This window comes from Erythrolamprus reginae, chromosome 4 (assembly GCF_031021105.1).
Source record: "Erythrolamprus reginae isolate rEryReg1 chromosome 4, rEryReg1.hap1, whole genome shotgun sequence".
In the NCBI taxonomy this organism is placed as follows: Eukaryota; Metazoa; Chordata; class Lepidosauria; order Squamata; family Dipsadidae; genus Erythrolamprus; species Erythrolamprus reginae.
The window spans coordinates 45,250,043-45,270,385 of record NC_091953.1 but is presented as its reverse complement, the minus strand read 5'-3'; the positions used below and the strand labels follow the sequence as shown (position 1 = coordinate 45,270,385).

General features: G+C 36.7%; 1 protein-coding gene across 2 annotated transcripts; it reads left to right on the top strand.

Annotated features, from left to right (window-relative positions):
- The first annotated feature begins 2,233 nt into the window (after positions 1-2,233).
- Positions 2,234-19,964, top strand: STYXL2 (serine/threonine/tyrosine interacting like 2). Of its 2 annotated transcripts, none has more exons than XM_070751744.1 (6): positions 2,234-2,328; positions 4,915-5,039; positions 12,505-12,599; positions 13,731-13,962; positions 15,642-15,859; positions 16,727-19,964. In XM_070751744.1, exons 2-6 carry the CDS (start codon positions 4,933-4,935, stop codon positions 19,531-19,533), a joined length of 3,459 nt encoding a protein of 1,152 aa, XP_070607845.1. In that variant the 5' UTR covers positions 2,234-2,328; positions 4,915-4,932; the 3' UTR covers positions 19,534-19,964. The 2 variants fall into 2 exon arrangements, with proteins under 2 accessions (XP_070607845.1, XP_070607846.1); XM_070751745.1 differs by lacking the exon at positions 2,234-2,328 and adding an exon at positions 2,474-2,551.
- The last annotated feature ends 379 nt before the right edge of the window (positions 19,965-20,343 follow it).

Below are 20,343 nucleotides of genomic sequence, written 5' to 3'. Positions count from 1 at the left end.
TTTTTATATTATTGTAAGTAGCCCTGAGTCCTTTGGGATTGAGTGGAATAGAAGTTGAATAAACAAACAAATAAATAAACAAACAAACAAACAAATAATTAAATAAAGCTACAATATTCTATTTATTCAATACTGTTGCTACATTCCGTGTTGTTAAAACGTCCAACTTCCTCCACCCAATATGCTGGAATTTGTTGTGTAGGCGTATTTCTAACAAAACTATTTTTTCTGGTATCCACAAAAAAATATATATGTATTGTGCAACCTATATTGTCGGTATATTTTTTGAAATTTATAAAATTCCATTTGCCATTTTATACATTCGTAACAAGCCTAGAATATGAATGTGTAAAGATCTATTCAAATTTAATGGATATTTTGTTTTAGCCAATCCTTTCTTTTCTATTAATCTTTGAAACTAGGTGATCTAGTATTCTGTACTCATCACTGCTTTGGGGATAGGATAGGATAGGATAGGATAGAACTCTTTATTGGCCAAGTGTGATTGGACACACAAGGAATTTGTCTTTGGTGCATATGCTATCAGTGTTCATAATTGCTGTTAGCCGCCCCGAGTCTCTGGAGAGGGGCGGCATACAAATCCAATAAATAAATAAATAAAATAAATAATATCATAACATAATTATAATATCAGATCTCTATTCCTTATATTATATAGAGATTAACCAACCAATCTACTGTAGATCAGATTTCTTATCACACTTTAGTGCAAAAATTGTCACTGCCTTTATTTATTTATTTATTTTGTCTAATACACAATGAGGGTTTTAGTGGGTATATATCTATATACACATAGTAAAATACATGATGAAGGTTATAGAGGAGATACTCATAGTAAAATATATCTAAGAAATAATAGAAAAGAAGGTATAGTAATAGAACATATCAATGAAAGAATAGAAGAAGAGATATAGGAATAGAAGAAAGGAATAGGAGATATAGGAGAGCAATAGGACAGGGGACAGAAGGCACTCTAGTGCACTTGTACTCGCCCCTTACTGACCTCTTAGGAATCTGGGTAGGTCAACCGTAGATAATCTAAGGATAAAGTGTTGGGGGTTTGGGGATGACACTATGGAGTCCGGTAATGAGTTCCACGCTTCGACAACTCGGTTACTGAAGTCATATTTTTTACAGTCAAGTTTGGAGCGGTTAATATTAAGTTTAAATCTGTTGTGTGCTCTTGTGTTGTTGTGGTTGAAACTGAAGTAGTCACTGACAGGCAGGACGTTGCAGCATATGATCTTGTGGGCAATACTTAGATCTTGTTTAAGGCGTTGTAGTTCTAAGCTTTCTAGGCCCAGAATTGAAAGTCTAGTCTCGTAGTAACTAAAAATAATTATGTCTGTCACTTCTCTTTTCAGCATTTCTCTCTTCCTCTTTTCCTTCCCCCAACCTCAAAAATAGCTGTGTGTACATGTAACTCTTCTCCTTGCCGAGGGTAATATTTCATGTATCTCACTATGTGGGTGCAATCCAGCAAGAAATTGCAATGATCCATTCGTTAATCTTTAAAGTGTCATAAGATTTTTGTTTACTTTCCCCAATTCAACTTACCTTTTCTGTAATAGCCCAATAAAAATAGGAGAAATAGGCAGATGAGAATGGATATATTTAAACAGAGAATTTCAGTTTCAGTTTCTAATCTTCAAAGGGATACATGTAAGCAGACATAAGGGGCGAGTACAAGTGCACTAGAGTGCCTTCCGTCCCCTGTCCTATTGCTCTCCTATATCTCCTATACCTTTCTTCTATTCCTATATCTCTTTCTTCTATTCTTTCATTGATATGTTCTATTACTTTATCTTCTTTTCTATTCTTTCTTAGATATATTTTACTATGAGTATCTCCTCTATAACCTTCATCATGTATTTTATTATGTATATATAGATATATACCCACTAAAACCCTCATTGTGTATTGGACAAAATAAATAAATAAAATAAATAAATAAATAAATATAATATAAAATTATTGGGGGGGCATGAAACTTTGGAACTGTTTTGAAGATAGTTCTTCCTTTATTTGAAAGGATAGAGTTAAAAGACCAGGAATGGCATTTCTCCTGCTATTGCCCAACACCCAGCCAGTGCCTAGAGATGTTATATTTAGAAGGCTGATAAAGTTTGAAGCTGACAGTTGTCCTGTCTCTTTGCAAAAAAAATCACTGAGAAGGAAAGAAGGCAACTGCCTGGATCCTACCTTTTTGATTAGTTCCCTTTTTTTTTTTTTTTTTAGGTTTGTGCCTGAGCTCTCAAAAAAAGTTAATTTGATCACCAAGGGATACACATGTTCACAGCGTAAACGGTAAGTTCTTTTGAGCTTGTCATAATTTCTCAGGTCAGACTTGCTAGGTCACAGCAAAGTAGCAATAACAACCCACCCTTGCTTAGGGCGGCCTGGCTGCATTCCTGACATTTCAGAAAAGCTGCAAGGGGCTAAAATGAGAACTGCAGAAGAAGGAAATAAGGATCAAAGCTTTGGGGTTTAGAGTGGGAAAGCGAGTTCTATAAGGGCTACAGAATCCAGAGTAAGAGACCTGTTGATATAACACCGGCTTCATAACATTCCTGTAAAGTCAGAACATGATCCGGAACATCCATTTCAAGCTGGGAGGGTGGTAGAGAATTCAAAATGGATTATTTAATTTTTTTAAATGCTCTCCTTTAGGTTAAAACCCACCTCTGCCGCCAGGCATGGGGGAATTAAGACTTTTTTCTCCCCCTAGGCCGTTACAACTGTATACATGGTATCTTTGTATGTATGTTTGGTTTTTATATATTAAGGGGTTTTAATTTGCTTTTAGTATTGGATTTTATTGTATATTTTCATGATTGTTGTTAGCCGCCCCGAGTTTTCGGAGAGGGGCGGCATATAAATCCAATAAAACTTGAAACTTGACAGTTCTTCTTAACTGAAATAGAAATGAAATAGCAATGAAATAGATTCCATTAAACTCAAGAAAATGTATTTCTGAGAAGACACATAGAAATTTGTGTTTCCAAAGCATGTTTGTGTTTTAATAGTGTTGGACAAAAATCTGTAGAGAGACTTACTAGTGTTAAAAGTTTTCTTACACTTCTCAAGGAGTTTGTTTTGTCTCTTTAAGCGGTACATCAGAGTATTTCAGTCTCCAAACACTTTATCATGGGTTTGCAAAACCAGGTCAAATGTATGTGGACAGGTTCTGTAACATTCCAGTGGCAAACTCCCAACATCTAAGAAACAATAGTCCTTGTAGAGGGGTGGCATACAAATCTAAATAATAATAATAATAATAATAATAATAATAATAATTATTATTATTATTATTATTATCAAGAAAAACTAAGATTATAAATGTTTACAATATATACATGTTTATCATTTATAAATATGTTTAATTTATAAAATAATTATAAATTATTAATTTACAAATTAATTATAAAAAGACAAAATTTTGAAATAGACTCAAGTTGCTATGTTGAAATGGACCTGATAAATGTTACATTACAACTGTAGCTAGCTGTGGCTGCTTTAACTTCCTCTGGAAGCCTAACCACAAATGCAATATACAGTATAAACTATTAAAACATACCTATAGGCTTTTAATGCTTGCTTCTATTTGTTTGAAACATGATTTCATTCTCCTACAAAAGGTACACTGGTTTTTTTTTTTTTTTTAAGGATTTGGGTTTTGAAAAACTATTTATTATAACACCATATTTTACTATTTATGCGAATACCTAATAGTATGCAGCTAATCATTTGATAAGAAATGAATGAATACATACATACATACTCACATACATACATACATACATACATACATACATACTCACATACATACATACATACATACTTGTTTGTTTGTTTGTCAAATTTGTAGGCCGCCTTTCTCCTAGCGGACTCAGGGCGGCCTACAGCAATAAAATAGACTTCTACATTGGATAAGGTCATGGTGAAGAATCTCATTTCCTTGCATAATTATAAAAAAAAAATTATGACTGAATTCCATGGTTTAATTCTTCAGAATTCAAAGTTTCATCTTGGTTGTTTGAAATGCTTTATTACAGAAAGCATTGTACACAGTAAACATTGTAATGTTTTTCCCCTCTTTCTAAAATATACAGTGTAGTTTGTATGACTCAGCCAATGAGATTTCTTATGGAATTCTGTGATATAATAATAATAATAATAATAATAATAATAATAATAATAAATAATAATAATAATTATTATTTATTAGATTTGTATGCCACCCCTCTCCGAGGACTCGGAGCAGCTCACAACAACAATACACCATGTACAAATCTAATGTTAAAAAAAACCAATTTAAAACCCTTATTATAAAAAGAAAAACAATCACACAACCTAACAGCAGTGTTCCCTCTAATTTTTTTTTGGGGGGGGGGGCGGAAAAGTATAGTGTCTGAGCGGCAGTCCCTTTGGGACTGGGCTGCACAGAAATAATAAACAAACAAACAAATAAAAAACCCACCCTGTTTCGCCTCAGAGAATTTCAAAATAAAATACTGTACTGTGTGTCTATAACAGTGAGCTCATAATAGGGCAACTCTATCAATATCAAAATGCCACTTAAATAGTTGAGCTAGTTTCAAACTAGATTTTGATTTTCCTTCTCTCTTCCTTACTCCCATTCTTTTTCTTTCTCTTTTCCTTCCTCACTTTTCTTCTATCTGTTTCTCTCTCTTCCTCTCTTCCTCTCTCTCTCTTTCCCTCTCACTCTTTCCCTCTCGGCTTCTGGGCAGGTTTGGAAAACTCTGAGTTGATGATGATTTTTAAGTGAGCGATTGCTCACTGCTCAGCTTAGAGGGAACTATGCCTAACAGACCATACATAAAGACCATACAGCTGATTTTGATCCGCCAATCCTTTTGTTCCCAATTTCAGCTGGTTTTCACAACAGTGATGGCAAACAGTATGGACTCAGACAAAGACCAGATGGTGCCTGATGGAGACGAACCTGATGTGAAGGAAGTGCAAGCTCACTATCTTCGAAGTCCTTCACCTAGTCGGTGAGTATTTCCCAAAATAAGTCTCTATATACCTCCAATTGTGTAGGACTTTTTCTTTTCTCTCTCTCTTTTTACGTTCACCCAGCCCATTATTGAAATCCTTACCAGGAACAAAGCCTAAAGAGTTCTTTCTTTTTTCAGAATCCACGATTGAGAGCACAAGCATTATTTTGCTAATTTAATTGATTCCACAGAGGTTTTGTGCAAACACTAAGGATTCTTGGGAGAAGCGCTGCTGACATCCGCGAGGGAGGAGCAGGAGCCCACCCACGCTGCTGTTTTTGCAACTATCTTTCTAAAGCACTGATTGGTTTGGATGCTACTGTTCAATTCTACTTTTGGCACAGTCTTGGAATTTGTGGGTAGCCAGGTTGTAAACCGACGTGGAGGGAGGTCTAGTTTAAAAGGATGATATATTTACAATTGGTTTGTTTCAGACTGTAGTCTAACCTTTTTAATTGTCGCCAATCTGCCTACCCTTCCAATCCATTAAAAAAATTAACTTGATGAAGATTGAGCTGAGAGTGGGAACAGCCGGTGCTGCTGTTGGATGGTATTGGAGATCAAAGCTCAAAGCAGAATAGAGTTTGCACAAAGGGGTGTTATAAGTTCAGTTCAAAGTGGAGGAAAAGACACTGGATTCACGGAAGTTGCTTGGAAAGAAGGTCTAGGGACAGGAGCACATGGCATGAGCTCCTGAACAGAAAAGGTGGATCACATGTTTCCAGATGTTGGGTGAAGAGGAAAAAAGAGATGCTGAGAGTTCCTTGTTTTATGCCCTCTCTTGGGCCCCGCTCTGGGGACTTCCTGCTCCTGTGCAAGAAAGACTCCCATGGGGTCCTGCTGGAGCAACACTGTAGGCTGTGTTTTTGAGTTCAAGTTTGGCTGAGCCTTGCTGGGTGATGGTATAATTAGAGAACTACCTATCAGCTGTGGCGAGGGGGACATTCACCCAGGTTCACCTGGTGCACCAGTTGGGGCTCTATTTGGAACGGGAGTCACTGCTCACAGTCACTCATGCCCTCATCACCTTGAGGCTCGACTACTGTAACGCTCTCTACATGGGGCTACCTTTGAAAAGTGTTTGGAAACTTCAGATCGTGCAGAATGCAGCTGCGAGAGCAATTATGGGCCTCTCTAAGTATGCCCATATTACTCCAACACTCCGCAGTCTACATTGGTTGCCGATCAGTTTCCGATCACAATTCAAAGTGTTGGTTATGACCTATAAAGCCCTTCATGGCACCGGACCAGAATATCTTTGGGACCGCTTTCTGCGGCACCAATCCCAGCGACCGGTTAGGTCCCACAGAGTCGGCCTTCTTCGGGTCCCATCGACTAACCAATGTCGTCTGGCGGGACCCAGGGAAGAGCCTTCTCTGTGGTGGCTCTGCCCCTCTGGAACCAGCTCCCCCCTGAGATTAGGATTGCCCCCACCCTCCTTGCCTTTTGTAAACTCCTTAAAACCCACCTCTGCCATCAGGCATGGGGGAACTAAAACATCTCCCCCTTGCCCATGTTATTTGCTGTCTGATTGATTGTGTGCTTGTTTTTTATATATATTGGGATTGTTTTATGAATTTCTTAACTTAAAATTGTAATTGGATTGGTGGGCATTGGATTTGTCACTCTGTACTGATTTTTTACTATTGTTGTGAGCCGCCCCGAGTCTGCAGAGAGGGGCGGCATATAAATCCAATAAATCTAATCTAATCTAATCTATAATGAAAGTGCTTTGGACAATTCCCTAATATGACTCTGTCGGAAGGAGGTAGATCTTTGTTACGTAGAATAGACTGGTCCACCTTGATTGAGCTGGGCTATTCCTTGATGGCACATAGACAAACGTGGGTGCGACTAAGAGTGAGTATTTTTCCTTACCTAAAAGCATGTTTCTGGGGATATTCTATATAATATTCTACAAATATTTTTAATATTTCCTAGGATATTTCATTTTTCTAGGAGAGGGGTGGGTGCTAATGTCCTACAGGGTCTTTTTCCGTAATCGTCTCCTTCACTGTATGTTGCAGTAAAACAGAAAGTAATTTAGAGTCCTGAGGGCACACAAATGCCCTACATTGGAGCCTATCAGAAAGGAAATAAAGTATAGAAAAATGCAAACATACCATTAACATCCAGCATTTGAAAAATGCAAGCAAATTTCCTTCTTGGACTTTTAGATAAAAAGGAGCCTAATATGAAAACTTGAGATGGAGCAATCTTCCAACTATCTAACAAAGGAAACTGAAGGACAATTCTTGCATATTCTCTTTTCTTGCTTTTTATATGGCCAATCCTTGTATGAGAATGTGGATTAGCTGGAACTGGAGTCTTCTAATATTTTGCACATTCCAATTCTAGTCCTTGTTCTAGCCATCTTAGCTGCTATTAGCTTGAAAACTGGCCGTATATAAAGTACTTCATGACCAGTTGCCATAGAAACCCTTTTTGATTAATACAGCTATGTTTGCAAGATTCAGAAACTTAGAGACCCTCTAGTGGATAGAGAAGAAATATATTTTCTACTTTTAAAAGGGACTGTGGCAAAACACTCAACTTCTTAATTGGGATTTGTCAGCAAAGTACAAAGAAGCTTATTTTAATGGGCCTCCACATTGGTTTCCATTAGAAAGGCATTCTGACCAATAATTCCACAATCAAATGGATACAGCAAGGCATAATTTCACCTTATCTGCCTTTGGCTTCTTAATAATAATAATAATAATAATAATAATAATAATAATAATAATAATACATATTATTATTATTATTATTATTATTATTATTATTATTATTATTATTATTGGATTGGATTGGATTGGATTCGTAGGCCTAGGGGGAAAGTGTATCTCAGTTCCCCCATGCCTGGCGGCAGAGGTGGGTTTTAAGAAGCTTACGAAAGGCAAGGAGGGTGGGAGCAATTCTAATCTCTGGGGGAAGTTGGTTCCAGAGGGCCGGGGCCGCCACAGAGAAGGCTCTTCCCCTGAGTCCCGCCAAGCAACATTGTTTAGTTGACAGGACCCGGAGAAGACCCACTCTGTGGGACCTAGCTGGTCGCTGGGATTCGTGCAGCAGAAGGCGGTCCCTGATTATTATTATTATTATTATTGCCGTCGTCATCATCATCATCATTTTATTCACAAAAAACATTAATATACAACAAATGAGATTTATATGTGGATTTTGTATCACAATATCACAAGTCAAATACTTCCCAAGCATCTAGGACACGTTCAAATTATTATTACTATTATTATTAATTTGTAAAACATGTATAAGAAAAACATGTTTATAGGAGTAAACATGACTATGAATTCAGGATAAGGATCCAAATAAATGGGGACAGTAGGACAGGGACAGTGGGCACATTAGTGCACTTATGCACACCCCTTACAGACATCTTAGGAATGGGGCGAGGTCCACAATAGGCAATCTAAGGTTAAAGTCATGGGGTTTCAGGAAGTAACTACAAAGTCAGGTAGTGTATTTGAGGCATTGACCATTCTGTTGCTGAAGTCTTAATTTCTGCAATTGAGTTTGAAGCAGTTTCCCTTATGTTTGTATCTATTGTGTGCTTTTGTATTATTGTGGTTGAAGCTGAAGTAGTCATTAAGTAGGATATTGTAGTAGATAATTTTGTGGGCTATGTTTAAGTCAGACCAAAAGCAGCATTCTAAATTCTAAGTTGTCTAATCCCAAAATTTCAAGCCTGGTAGCATAAGGTATTCTGTTGTAAGCAAAGGAGTGGAGAAAAGAGGAATGAATTTAGATGGTTCATTCAATTTCCTACAACAGTGGCTCTCAATCTAGGAGTCACGACCCCTTTGAGCAGAGGTCCTCAAACATGGCCACTTGAAGACTTGTGGACTCCAACTCCCAGAATTCTCCAGCCAGCATAGCTGGCTGGAGAATTCTGGGAATTGAAGTCCACAAGTCTTCAAGTGGCCAAGTTTGGGGACCCCTGCATTTGAGGGTCGAAAGACCATTTCATAGGAGTTGCATAAGACCATGGGAAAAGACCAATTTCCCATGGTGTTAGGAACTAAAGTTTCTATTCTGGCTCCTTGGAACATATTTTTACAATCTAACCAATCAGGTGTTTACAGTGAGGGTATCCCTCTGACATTCTTGCCAATCAGCTTAAAGCTCTGTTGGGAGAATAGGCCCTAGACTTATGGTTGGGGGTCACCACAACATGGGGAACTGTATTAAGGGGTTGCAGCGTTTGAAAGGCTGAGAACCATTGCCCTATAAGTTTTTAAAACATATTCTTCACACAACATCCATAACATCACTGTACCTGTTCCCCAGATGTTTGGGCATAAAGTTAGACTGGTCCTGTTATCGGTGTGTTTTTATGATTAGAAAGTCTCATTTATTGAGTGCCACAGGTTATTGCTTTAATCTTTGAATCTTAATTTCTGTGCACTGCCCTGAGTCATTGTTATTTTGGTAGCCAAATAAATTACTTGGGTGAATAAATTATAGTTTTGACTGTAGGATAAGTCTATTACTGCTCCCATCTTATAAAGGAGAAAACCAAAATGAAGACTGACATTGTGAGGTGGGAGTTGTACCAATAATTTTTAATGAAATTTCTTCATGTTTTCTTTTTCTGATGAATATGTGGTTAAAAATATGCTTCTCCACTGCAAAAGTCAGTACATAGTGAAGAGAAATATCTTGCAATTGCTCATATTAGCATATTTGAGGAGAAGGGAACATTGATAACTATTATTTGTAAGTGCTAAAGCCCACTGCAACAATATCGCCAAAAAGGCTTCCAGAGTTGTTAACCTGATCCTACGTAGCTTCTGCTCTGGCAATCTCACACTACTGAGCCTACAAAACCTATGCCAGACCCATTCTCGAATACAGCTCATCTGTCTGGAACCCACACCACATCTCAGACATCAACACTCTCGAAAACGTCCAAAGATATTTCACCAGAAGAGCCCTTCACTCCTCCACTCGAAACAGAATACACTACCAAAATAGACTAACTATCCTGGATCTTGAAAGCTTAGGACTGCAGCGCCTAAAACACGATTTAAGTATTGCCCACAAGATCATATGCTGCAACGTCCTTCCGGTCAACGACTACTTCAGCTTCAACCGCAACAACACAAGAGCACACAACAGATTCAAACTTAATATAAACCGCTCCAAACTTGACTGTAAAAAATATGACTTTAACAATCAAGTTGTCGAAGCGTGGAACTCAGTACCGGACTCAATAGTGTCAACTCCCAACCCCCAACATTTCTCCCTTAGACTCTCCACGATTGACCTCTCCAGGTTCCTAAGAGGTCAGTAAGGGGCGTACATAAGTGCACTAATGTGCCTTTTGTCCCCTGTCCATTTGTCTTTCCTTTATCTCATACAGTATATATTTTCTTCCTTTTATATATCTCCTCCTCCTCTATTTTTACATATTATCTTTATATATATTACTTCATGTCTATTTCTTCCATATTACACAGGGCAAAACCCGAACTCAGAACAATCTACATACATATACCCGTGAAAATTTACTAAAACAAATATATATATTTTTTGCCTATAGGCAAAAAAAAGGAGCTGTGACGTTCCTTAAAAATATACCAGGGTAATCCGACATAAGAAAAAACATATACCCCTCCCTGGTACAGAGCTGAGAGGATTCAGATTGGATGGGTCTAATTGCTAGCTCTCTGCTTTACAATGCAGAAGCTTCCCAGATCGAATCCCAGTAAAAGAGTGGGTGTGGCCAGCTGATGAGGCCTAATAAGGCCGAAATAGATCTATCCTGGTCTCCCTTAATTTTAAAATTCCAGCTATAAACATTTAACACATACAAAATATAGTTTGTCGGCTATAAATATATTACTGCCTTGCAGTGGCCCTAGGCTGGGCCTATAGGCAAAAAAAGGAGCTGTGACGTTCCTTAAAAATATACCAGGGTAATCCGACATAAGAAAAAACATATACCCCTCCCTGGTACAGAGCTGAGAGGATTCAGATCGGATGGGTCTAATTGCTAGCTCTCTGCTTTACAATGCAGAAGCTTCCCAGATCGAATCCCAGTAAAAGAGTGGGTGTGGCCAGCTGATGAGGCCTAATAAGGCCGAAATAGATCTATCCTGGTCTCCCTTAATTTTAAAATTCCAGCTATAAACATTTAACACATACAAAATATAGTTTGTCGGCTATAAATATATTACTGCCTTGCAGTGGCCCTAGGCTGGGCCTATAGGCAAAAAAAGGAGCTGTGACGTTCCTTAAAAATATACCAGGGTAATCCGACATAAGAAAAAACATATACCCCTCCCTGGTACAGAGCTGAGAGGATTCAGATCGGATGGGTCTAATTGCTAGCTCTCTGCTTTACAATGCAGAAGCTTCCCAGATCGAATCCCAGTAAAAGAGTGGGTGTGGCCAGCTGATGAGGCCTAATAAGGCCGAAATAGATCTATCCTGGTCTCCCTTAATTTTAAAATTCCAGCTATAAACATTTAACATATATATATATATATATATATATATATATATATATATATATATATATATATATATATGTAGATTGTTCTGAGTTCGGGTTTTGCCCTGTGTAATATTTTGCATGTCTATGCGACGTTTCGGTGAAATCACATTCACCATCATCAGGCTGAAGTTTTAAGCTTCGTGTTGCTGTAAATATTTATATATATTTGTTTTAGTAAATTTTCACGGGTATATGTATGTAGATTGTTCTGAGTTCGGGTTTTGCCCTGTGTAATATTTTGCATGTTTATGCGACATTTCGGTGAAATCACATTCACCATCATCAGGCTGAAGTTTCCAAGCTTCGTGCTGTTGTAAAATGGAAATGTAAAACAGCACGAAGCTTGGAAACTTCAGCCTGATGATGGTGAATGTGATTTCACCGAAACGTCGCATAAACATGCAAAATATTACACAGGGCAAAACCCGAACTCAGAACAATCTACATATACATACATATATATATATATATACATATATATATATATATATATATATATATATATATATCATATATACTTATATATTCTCTCCTTATATCTTATATCATATATATTCTCTCCCTCCCATCTACTTCTCTTCTTTTTTACTTTCTATCTTTATATATATTACTTAATGTCTATTCTCTTCCATATGTATTGTATATTGGACAAATAATAAATAAATAGATAGATAGATAGATAGATAGATAGATAGATAGATAGATAGATAGATAGATACATAGATAGATAGATAGATAAATAAATAAAAGATATTAGTTATTCGGGGTAGCTTCTGAAAGCAACTCTCCAAACAGATACCTTCTGGAAACATCAGCTCTCTTGTATAATTTATCTCTTCTAAGTTGCTTTGTTTTCAAAAAGTAGATAAAAACAAAGTAGATATTAAAAAAAGTATAGAAGTTGCCAATGCTTGTTTTTATAGCATTTTAATTACCTGACAGGTTTTCAGTCCTATCAGATGCAGAGACTGAGAGCATCTTCATGGAACCCATTCATCTATCATCTGCTGTGGCTGCTAAACAGATCATTAAAGAAGGTATGATTTGAAGAGAAGGATAATCAAACTATACGAACATGGAGAAATTAGTATGTTCATAAATCAGCTGGCACTGGGAAGGAGAAAAGGGCTGAAAATGGTGCTACTTTTCATTTTGGTTCAGGAATTCTGGAATATCCATAGGACCTTCATAAAACATCTTTTTAATATATTAGAATTCAGATAGATAGATAGATAGATAGATAGATAGATAGATAGATAGATAGATAGATAGATAGATAGATAGATAGATACCCCAGTCAGGAATTGCCATCCTTTTAAAATACACTTTCTATTCTGATTCCATATCATACCAACCCTGATCTCTTTCATTTAAAATTTTCTGTCTTCATTTTCCATCTTTTTTGAGATTAGAATTTTAATGTTAAAAGTCAAAAAGAATTGCACCATTATATGTTTGGTGCAGAAGACAAAATTATTGTTTGGAAAGCTACTTTATTTTTAATTCAAAATTATTTTGCCTGTGGTTTCTCATCAGCAGAATTACGGATTCATTATCTCTTAATTATTCCATTCTTTTTTGACATAGGAAGATTAATTACTAGCCTTTTCCTCATTTATTATAAAAAATGTGTTGTTTGTAACTTTTAAAAGAAAAGAAAAAGAGGATTAATAACTTTTCAGGAGTTAGTATATAGACCTACCCTAGTCAATGGACCCCAAGAAATACCAAGCTTGTCTTTTGGTCATGCACCCAAATTTATAAGTTTTCAAAAATATGAATTTGTTGAGGTTTGGGGTGGGGGTGGGAGAGATGGTGGTTAATTCCATAAGTGCAAAATGTAGTTTTAACACATACTTTGTACTGAAATTTACTTCTATAAAGCCCTGAGAAACCAAAGCAATTTTTTACAATGAGGTATGACCAGCAATAAGCCAGCAATTAAGAAGCAACAACTAGTTGTAGTGAAATGTAATTAAACAAATGTGAGTTAAATGTTGATTAAAACCAACACTTTTAGTTAAAGAGAATTATTTGCCTTGGGTATAGTACAAGTATTATATGGCACTATAATTAACTAATAATCATGTCAATGTCCCTTTCTAATCAATGGTAAACAAAAATGGTTGTAGTTTTGAAAATGAAAACCTTCATTGGGTTCATTGCAGAGCTGAAGACAAAGGAAGTAAAAGTAGACACTGTATGTCCAGGGATGCTGGAATCTGCAGAGCAGTTGCTAATGGAAGATCTATATAACCGAGTTAAAGAAAAGATAGATGATACTAGCCTGTTCGATACACCATGTGTTATGGACATACAGAGAGCACTTATTAAAGACTATCTGGAATCACCAAGAGAGGACATTGATGAAGTCTGGCCAAACGTCTTCATAGCAGAAAAGTGAGTACAAAGATGTTTCTGTCTGAATAAGATTTTCAGAGGATGGCTTGTTCTGTCTGTGCAATAGAAGATGACTAGTATAATAATTAAGTGTATTAAATTGCAATCTGTCCATCTCAAGAAAAAAAACCTAGGGAAATTATACAACAGAAATAAAAAAAGTTACATTCAAAAGGTAAATGTGACAGGTTCCTTTCAAAAACACAGTAGATAAATAAGGGAATCCTGATAATAACTCATGAGACCAATACAAACGGTTCCTGCCTTCTGAATATACCGCTTTTTCCTAAGGTTCTTTCCATATCTTGATGTCAATAATAAGCCAGGGATGACTGGCCTTTCCTGCACTACCTGAGTAGTTAAAATCTCTGTTTCAAGAGATCTGGTCTCATGAATTTGTACTGCCTTAAAACAACATTTTGTTGTTGTTGTTTTTTACCTATTTTACCTAAAAACTTCAGGTCTGCCGATTAAATGAACTCTCAACATATTCACCTATTGTTGTTGTTTTTACAAAAATTCATTTGACCAGTCAAAGTTCCAATAGCACTGAACCTATGTGACCCATGACCATTTTTCACACTGACACCCATTGTAGCATCCCCATGGTCACGTGACCAAACTTCAAATGCTTGGCAACTGATGCATATTTATGATGGCTTAGAGTCATGTGATCACTTTTTGCAATCTTCTGACAAGCAAACTCACTTAGCAACTATGTTACTTACATAACAAGGAGCAACTATTCACTTAACAACTGTGGCAAGAAATAAAGCATAAAATGGACCAACGGTCTCTTAACTGCCTGCTAAGCAACAGAAATTCTGGGTTCAATTATGGTTGTAAATTCAGGAGTACCTGTATTTCTTTCTCTATTCTCTTTCTTTATTTGTGTAAATTGATCTTTTAATTACCATTTAATTACCAAAGGCAGCATAGAAGAAAACAAATAAGTTAAAACAGGTTGTTAAAATAGAATCTAAGACAAGGATTTCTACACTACGTATTTGTGAAACTCTGGCAAAAATGTATGACTGACATAAACTTACGTATCATTAGATTCTAACAAACTCAACCAATTTTCCCTTGGATACTGTTTGGTACAAGTTAGTTTTCAGTTAGAATTTGGAATCTTCTAATAATTGTAATTCAATTAGCCTATCAATTTGATACGCGTCCCTATAATACTCCAAGCTGGGATTTCCCCAACCTCCCTCCTCTTCCGTAGCTATCAGCAATTTTTTTTAAAATTCTTGATCTTTTATTACCTTCTATCCAAACGTTTAATTTAATATCCCATTCTCTTATTTTTCTTATTGGGAAGGATCTGTGCATTACCTGTAAAATGTATAACATTTTTGGGATAATCATCATCTTTAATGCTCTTACTTTAGCCAATCTTCTCAAATTTTTATTTCTCCAATTCTTAATTTGTTTCTGAATTTTTTTCCATATTAAATTATAATTAAACTCCACCATTTTTTCCGGATTCTTTAATAACCATACTCCTAAGTATTTCATTTTCTTGTTACCCAATTTTAGACCCGATACCTTCCGTATTTCAATTTGTTCTTTAGGCCCGGTATTTAAACAAATAATTTCTGATTTTTCCAAATTTACTGTTAACCCTGATTGGTTTAGAATTTGGAATCTTAATGTCTTTTCCCTTTGCATTGAAGGAGTGCTGCGGTAAATAAAGGACGGCTAAAGAGGCTAGGAATTACTCATATCCTGAATGCTGCCCATGGCACCGGTGTATATACAGGACCAGATTTTTATAATGGAATGAATATCCAGTATTTGGGCATTGAGGTGGATGATTTCCCATATGAGGAGATTGCTAAACATTTCCGCCCAGCAGCAGAGTTTCTTGATGAAGCATTATTAACTTGCAGAGGTAAATAAGGCTTACAATGTCAGTTTACATGGCCAGGGACTTTCTCCATTGTTGAATTGAAGGAATTCCTCCGTTGACTCAACAGAAAATTATACCGGTATGAGTTTGTCTGTCTCTATTGCCTAAGTCACTGCAGTCTTCTGATTCCTCTCCGAAAGAATTGATCACAAAGCCTAGCAGTTTTTATTTGTCATATATGACCTTGAACAGCGTCAAAAGAATACAAAAAATACTTCCGTCATAGGTAAGGACAATTCAAGCCTGTTTTATTCATTGGCTGAGGATGGAACATCAGAGGTAAATAGAAAAAATGTGATGTTGCCAGGGCATCCTTATACTGTTTTGACTTAGAAATGGAGACAGACTTTTCATACAGGGATTCATTATGACTTGTGAAATGGCTTTTATGAACTTCGATACATACAATGAATTTCTATTTTTTTGGAATTTTTTACACATATTTTTATCATTTTAAAAAAATTACTATGTGGTTACAAGCAGATCTAAAACTAGTACATTGGTCATTCAACTTTGTCAATGATACTTGTAAGTATTGACAATGTTTAGAGCTTGAGTTTCCTTTCTTTCTTTTTATTGATGGCTTATAAATTGTGAAGTTATATTGATTCTTTAATGCTGCTGTAATTAATTTTTTTAGCTTAGCAAAATAATATATAAAATAAAAGCATTGTGGTAGGGAGATAGCATTATATATTTAACTTACTTTATCAAGTTTCTAGCTTTAGATAGTTTGTATCATGAAGCCAAACAATGGCAGATTATTTTTTATTTGCTCAAAATATACTAAATATGTAGCAATACTGTAATATGGTTCTGAAATTATTATTTATATAATTTTACTTCTAGGAAAAGTACTGGTCAGCAGTGAAATGGGAATCAGTCGCTCAGCGGTGCTAGTATCTGCCTATCTAATGATCTTCCATCACATGACAATATTAGAAGCTTTACTGACTATCCGTAAGAAGAGAGCTATTTATCCTAATGATGGTTTTCTGAAACAGCTCCGAGAACTCAATGAAAAGCTACTTGAGGAACGAGAAGAAGAAGAAGATTCTGAAGACACATCAGATGGCCAAAGTTCTGTTGTAAGAGCTGGAAGTCGTTCCTTACTATCTGAGACAGAAGATTCTAAGAGTATTGTGGGAGCCAAGGTCCATTCTATCATGGTAGAGGAAGAAGACACAACCAGTCTCCTTGGAAGTGCAATGGGTGCCTCTTCTATGGGAAAGCTGAGCTTATTTTCCAAGGAGCCTACTCTTATCAGTGAAGAGGAGGAGGAAGAACTCTATGAAGAATGGAGGAGAAAACAAGGCTTGCCCGAGAAGGAAATTTTAAAGACAAAGGAAGAAAGTAAGGCTTCGGACCCATCACTTCAAGGACAGGTAGAATCTGAGGGAAATGTAGATCAAATGGTCCAAGCATGGAAGTGCCAAACTGAGAAGTACCAAATGGAAAACTACATGTTTTCCAAGGAAGAGGAGTCTAGCATGGGACAAAAATCATGCCTCGGAAATGATACAAGTGATACTGAAAGCGTGAGTAGTCAAGAGATCAGGATCTTGAAACAAGAGCTGGAAGCAAGTAGCATCAACAGAATGAGAAGAGGACGTACAGATTCTATGTCTACAGAAAGTAGCTGGGATATGTGGAATGAGAGGATGATGGAGATTGAAAAAAAAGCCTCTAAGAAATATTGCTCAAGAGCTAGATACAGTGACGAGAATCCAACATCTGAAAATGGAACAAGAGAAAGGGATATAGATACAGAAAGTGTGTTATCTGATACTAGTTCATTTTATAATTTCTGCCAAAAAAACAAAGACAAGTTGACAGCCTTGGAAAGATGGAAGATCAAAAGAATCCAGTTTGGTTTTCACAAAAAAGATTCAGAAGCTGAGCAATCCAAGGCTGAAGATGGTAGCCAACAAACCAAAGAGTCCATGGAAGAAGAGAAGAGCTTGTCAGATATCAACATGACTGCCTATCAAGCCTGGAAAACTAAGCACCAGAAGAAAGTTGGTAGTGAAAATAAGGAGGATATTGTAGAGCTGACCAAAGGTGAGGGTTCTGCTTGCACCAGGAGAAAACAGAAAAGAATAGAGTTACTTGAACACTCAAAGAAAGTTTTGGAGGAAAGCCAGTCTCTCTGTAGCTGGGAGGCAGAAACTTCCATGAGTGGAAGCATCCCTTTGTCAGCTTTTGGGCCATCAACAGCCTCCGTCAATGGGACAGAGGATTCAGCTTCCGCAATAAGCATGCAGACTAATCACTCATCTTTTTCTCAGGCTAGAAGCAATCATGGGGCTAAGTCAGCAAGTGTGCCTGGCCCACCCATTGGACCGGATGAAACAATATCAATAGCCAGCATTCAGAACTGGATTGCCAATGTCGTTAATGAAACTATTGCTCAGAAACAAAATGAAATCCTTATGTTATCTCGTTCGCCATCAGTATTGTCTTCCAGTGTTAAGTCAGGGGATCCAAATAGACATGCAGAAAATGACAGGTCATCTCTGCTTAAAGCACAAACTGGTTTACCTCTATCTAGTTCTACTTCACTGCTTCATCAAGACCCTCATTGTGCTGACACTCAATCCCTCCTATCTTGTAACACCTCAGTCAGTATGGAAGACTCTATCTCAACTAGGAAAATAACTCAGATAAGCAAGCCTCTTTTCAGCCTTTTTGCTGACGAGGTAGATCTAAAGAAACTTAGCAGAAAGGAAAGGGAGATGCAATCAGAAATGAGAGAGAAGATGTCAGACTACCAAACCGAGAAGCTTCTCAGTGACAATAAACGTAGCACTTTATTTAAGAAAAAAAAGATCAGGGAGGATGATGAAGAGGAAAAAATAGAAAATCTGTATGACAGAAGTATAGAAAATATAAATGGCGGCCTTAGGCATCCATTAAGAGATGATCATAATTCCAGTAGCACAGTTTCTGCTCTTTCAGGCCAATTTGCTAATGTTGGGGGTGTTATAAGGTCAGAGGTAGAAAGCAATGTAAACAAGTGGCTCATAGGTTTGAAAGCAGAAGAAAAGCCATCTTATCAGGACTGCGCTGAGGCCAGCAGTAAGAAATATAAGAATTCGTCCACTTTCAGAAAGGTGGACACTGAAGCTTCAAGTTATAGAAGTTCCAGGTCTCAGAGAGAAGAAATGAATAGTTCTGCAACCCACCAGTATAAAAATAATCTGCAAAGAACCTCTTCTCAATTCTCCTCTGCCTCTGCACAAGAAGAGAAGGCATATACATTTACAGAATCAAAAGTGAGCGAGATAAACTCTACAGAAGGAAGTCCAGAGCCATGTTCTTATACAACTTCAAAATCCTCCCATAGCTCAGAATCTTCCAAACCTTCAACCAGATTGTATAACTTGGAAGAACATGAAGAGGAGTCCAGATTGGACATGACTGAATCTGGAGCAAAGAGAAAATTTACCCAGAGTTTTGCAAAGTCGGAAGAGGGTACAGTAAAAGAAGAAAATGTGGAAGAAAGCAAAGAATACATCACATCAAAATATTTAACAAGAAACAGACAAAGCACACATAAAGAGGAAGAAGAAATGGATGACGATGCCATCATTGCTGCCTGGAGAAGTCGACAAGCAGAAACTAAAGCAAAGCTTCAGCGACGGAGAAAGGAATAATGAAGAGTTCAGTGCATCTCTAACTTAGTTTTGGATGAAAGCCTTCCAAATATTTGTAAGAACCATGGTTTAAATATCGTACTTTAATCACTTTATTTATATTTCTTATTCCCCTTTCCACTAAATAGTAGATCAAATACTATTTAGGCCCTGATTTTTGTTCAATTTGATAATTGTGGGAATAATCTGCAATCTCAATTTCTAATATTCTTTTCTTTCTAATTAGAAAGCCACATAGCTATTGCTTGTCTCTTGTGTGTATCTATATAGAAAATACTAAGGGTATAAATGTAATGTTGGTTCCCATGACAACTTGGAACAAAATATCACTTTTCAGATATAACATCAGTCACATGGGAAGACCTTGTCTGAAGATTTTAATTTTGTTTCCAAAGCCAATTTCTTAAATAAAATTTACCTTTCAAACCAAATGGAAAAATCAACGTATAAAATGCATGTAATAGCAGCATTTCTCTTTTAAGTGTCAATGCACCCAGGTTATATTTTGGATTGGGTACAATGCCTAGAGTAGAGCTCCAGTGCTTAAGTATTTTAATAAAAGATGTCTCAAGACATCTGTTTGCATATTATGATAAATTCCAGGAGAGATTCCCTAAAGATTCTTGCCTGAACAAACCGAATGACAACAGCAAATTTTTATAATAGTTCCTTTGTTCTGGGCATCAAAGGGACCCAGATTACTTATGTCCCTTACCAAAAATTCATTTGGCCAGACTATTGGTATTTTAGAGTGTGTGGGGGGAATTCCAGTCTTTGTCAGTGCTTTATCTAATTTTAATTCCATCCCCA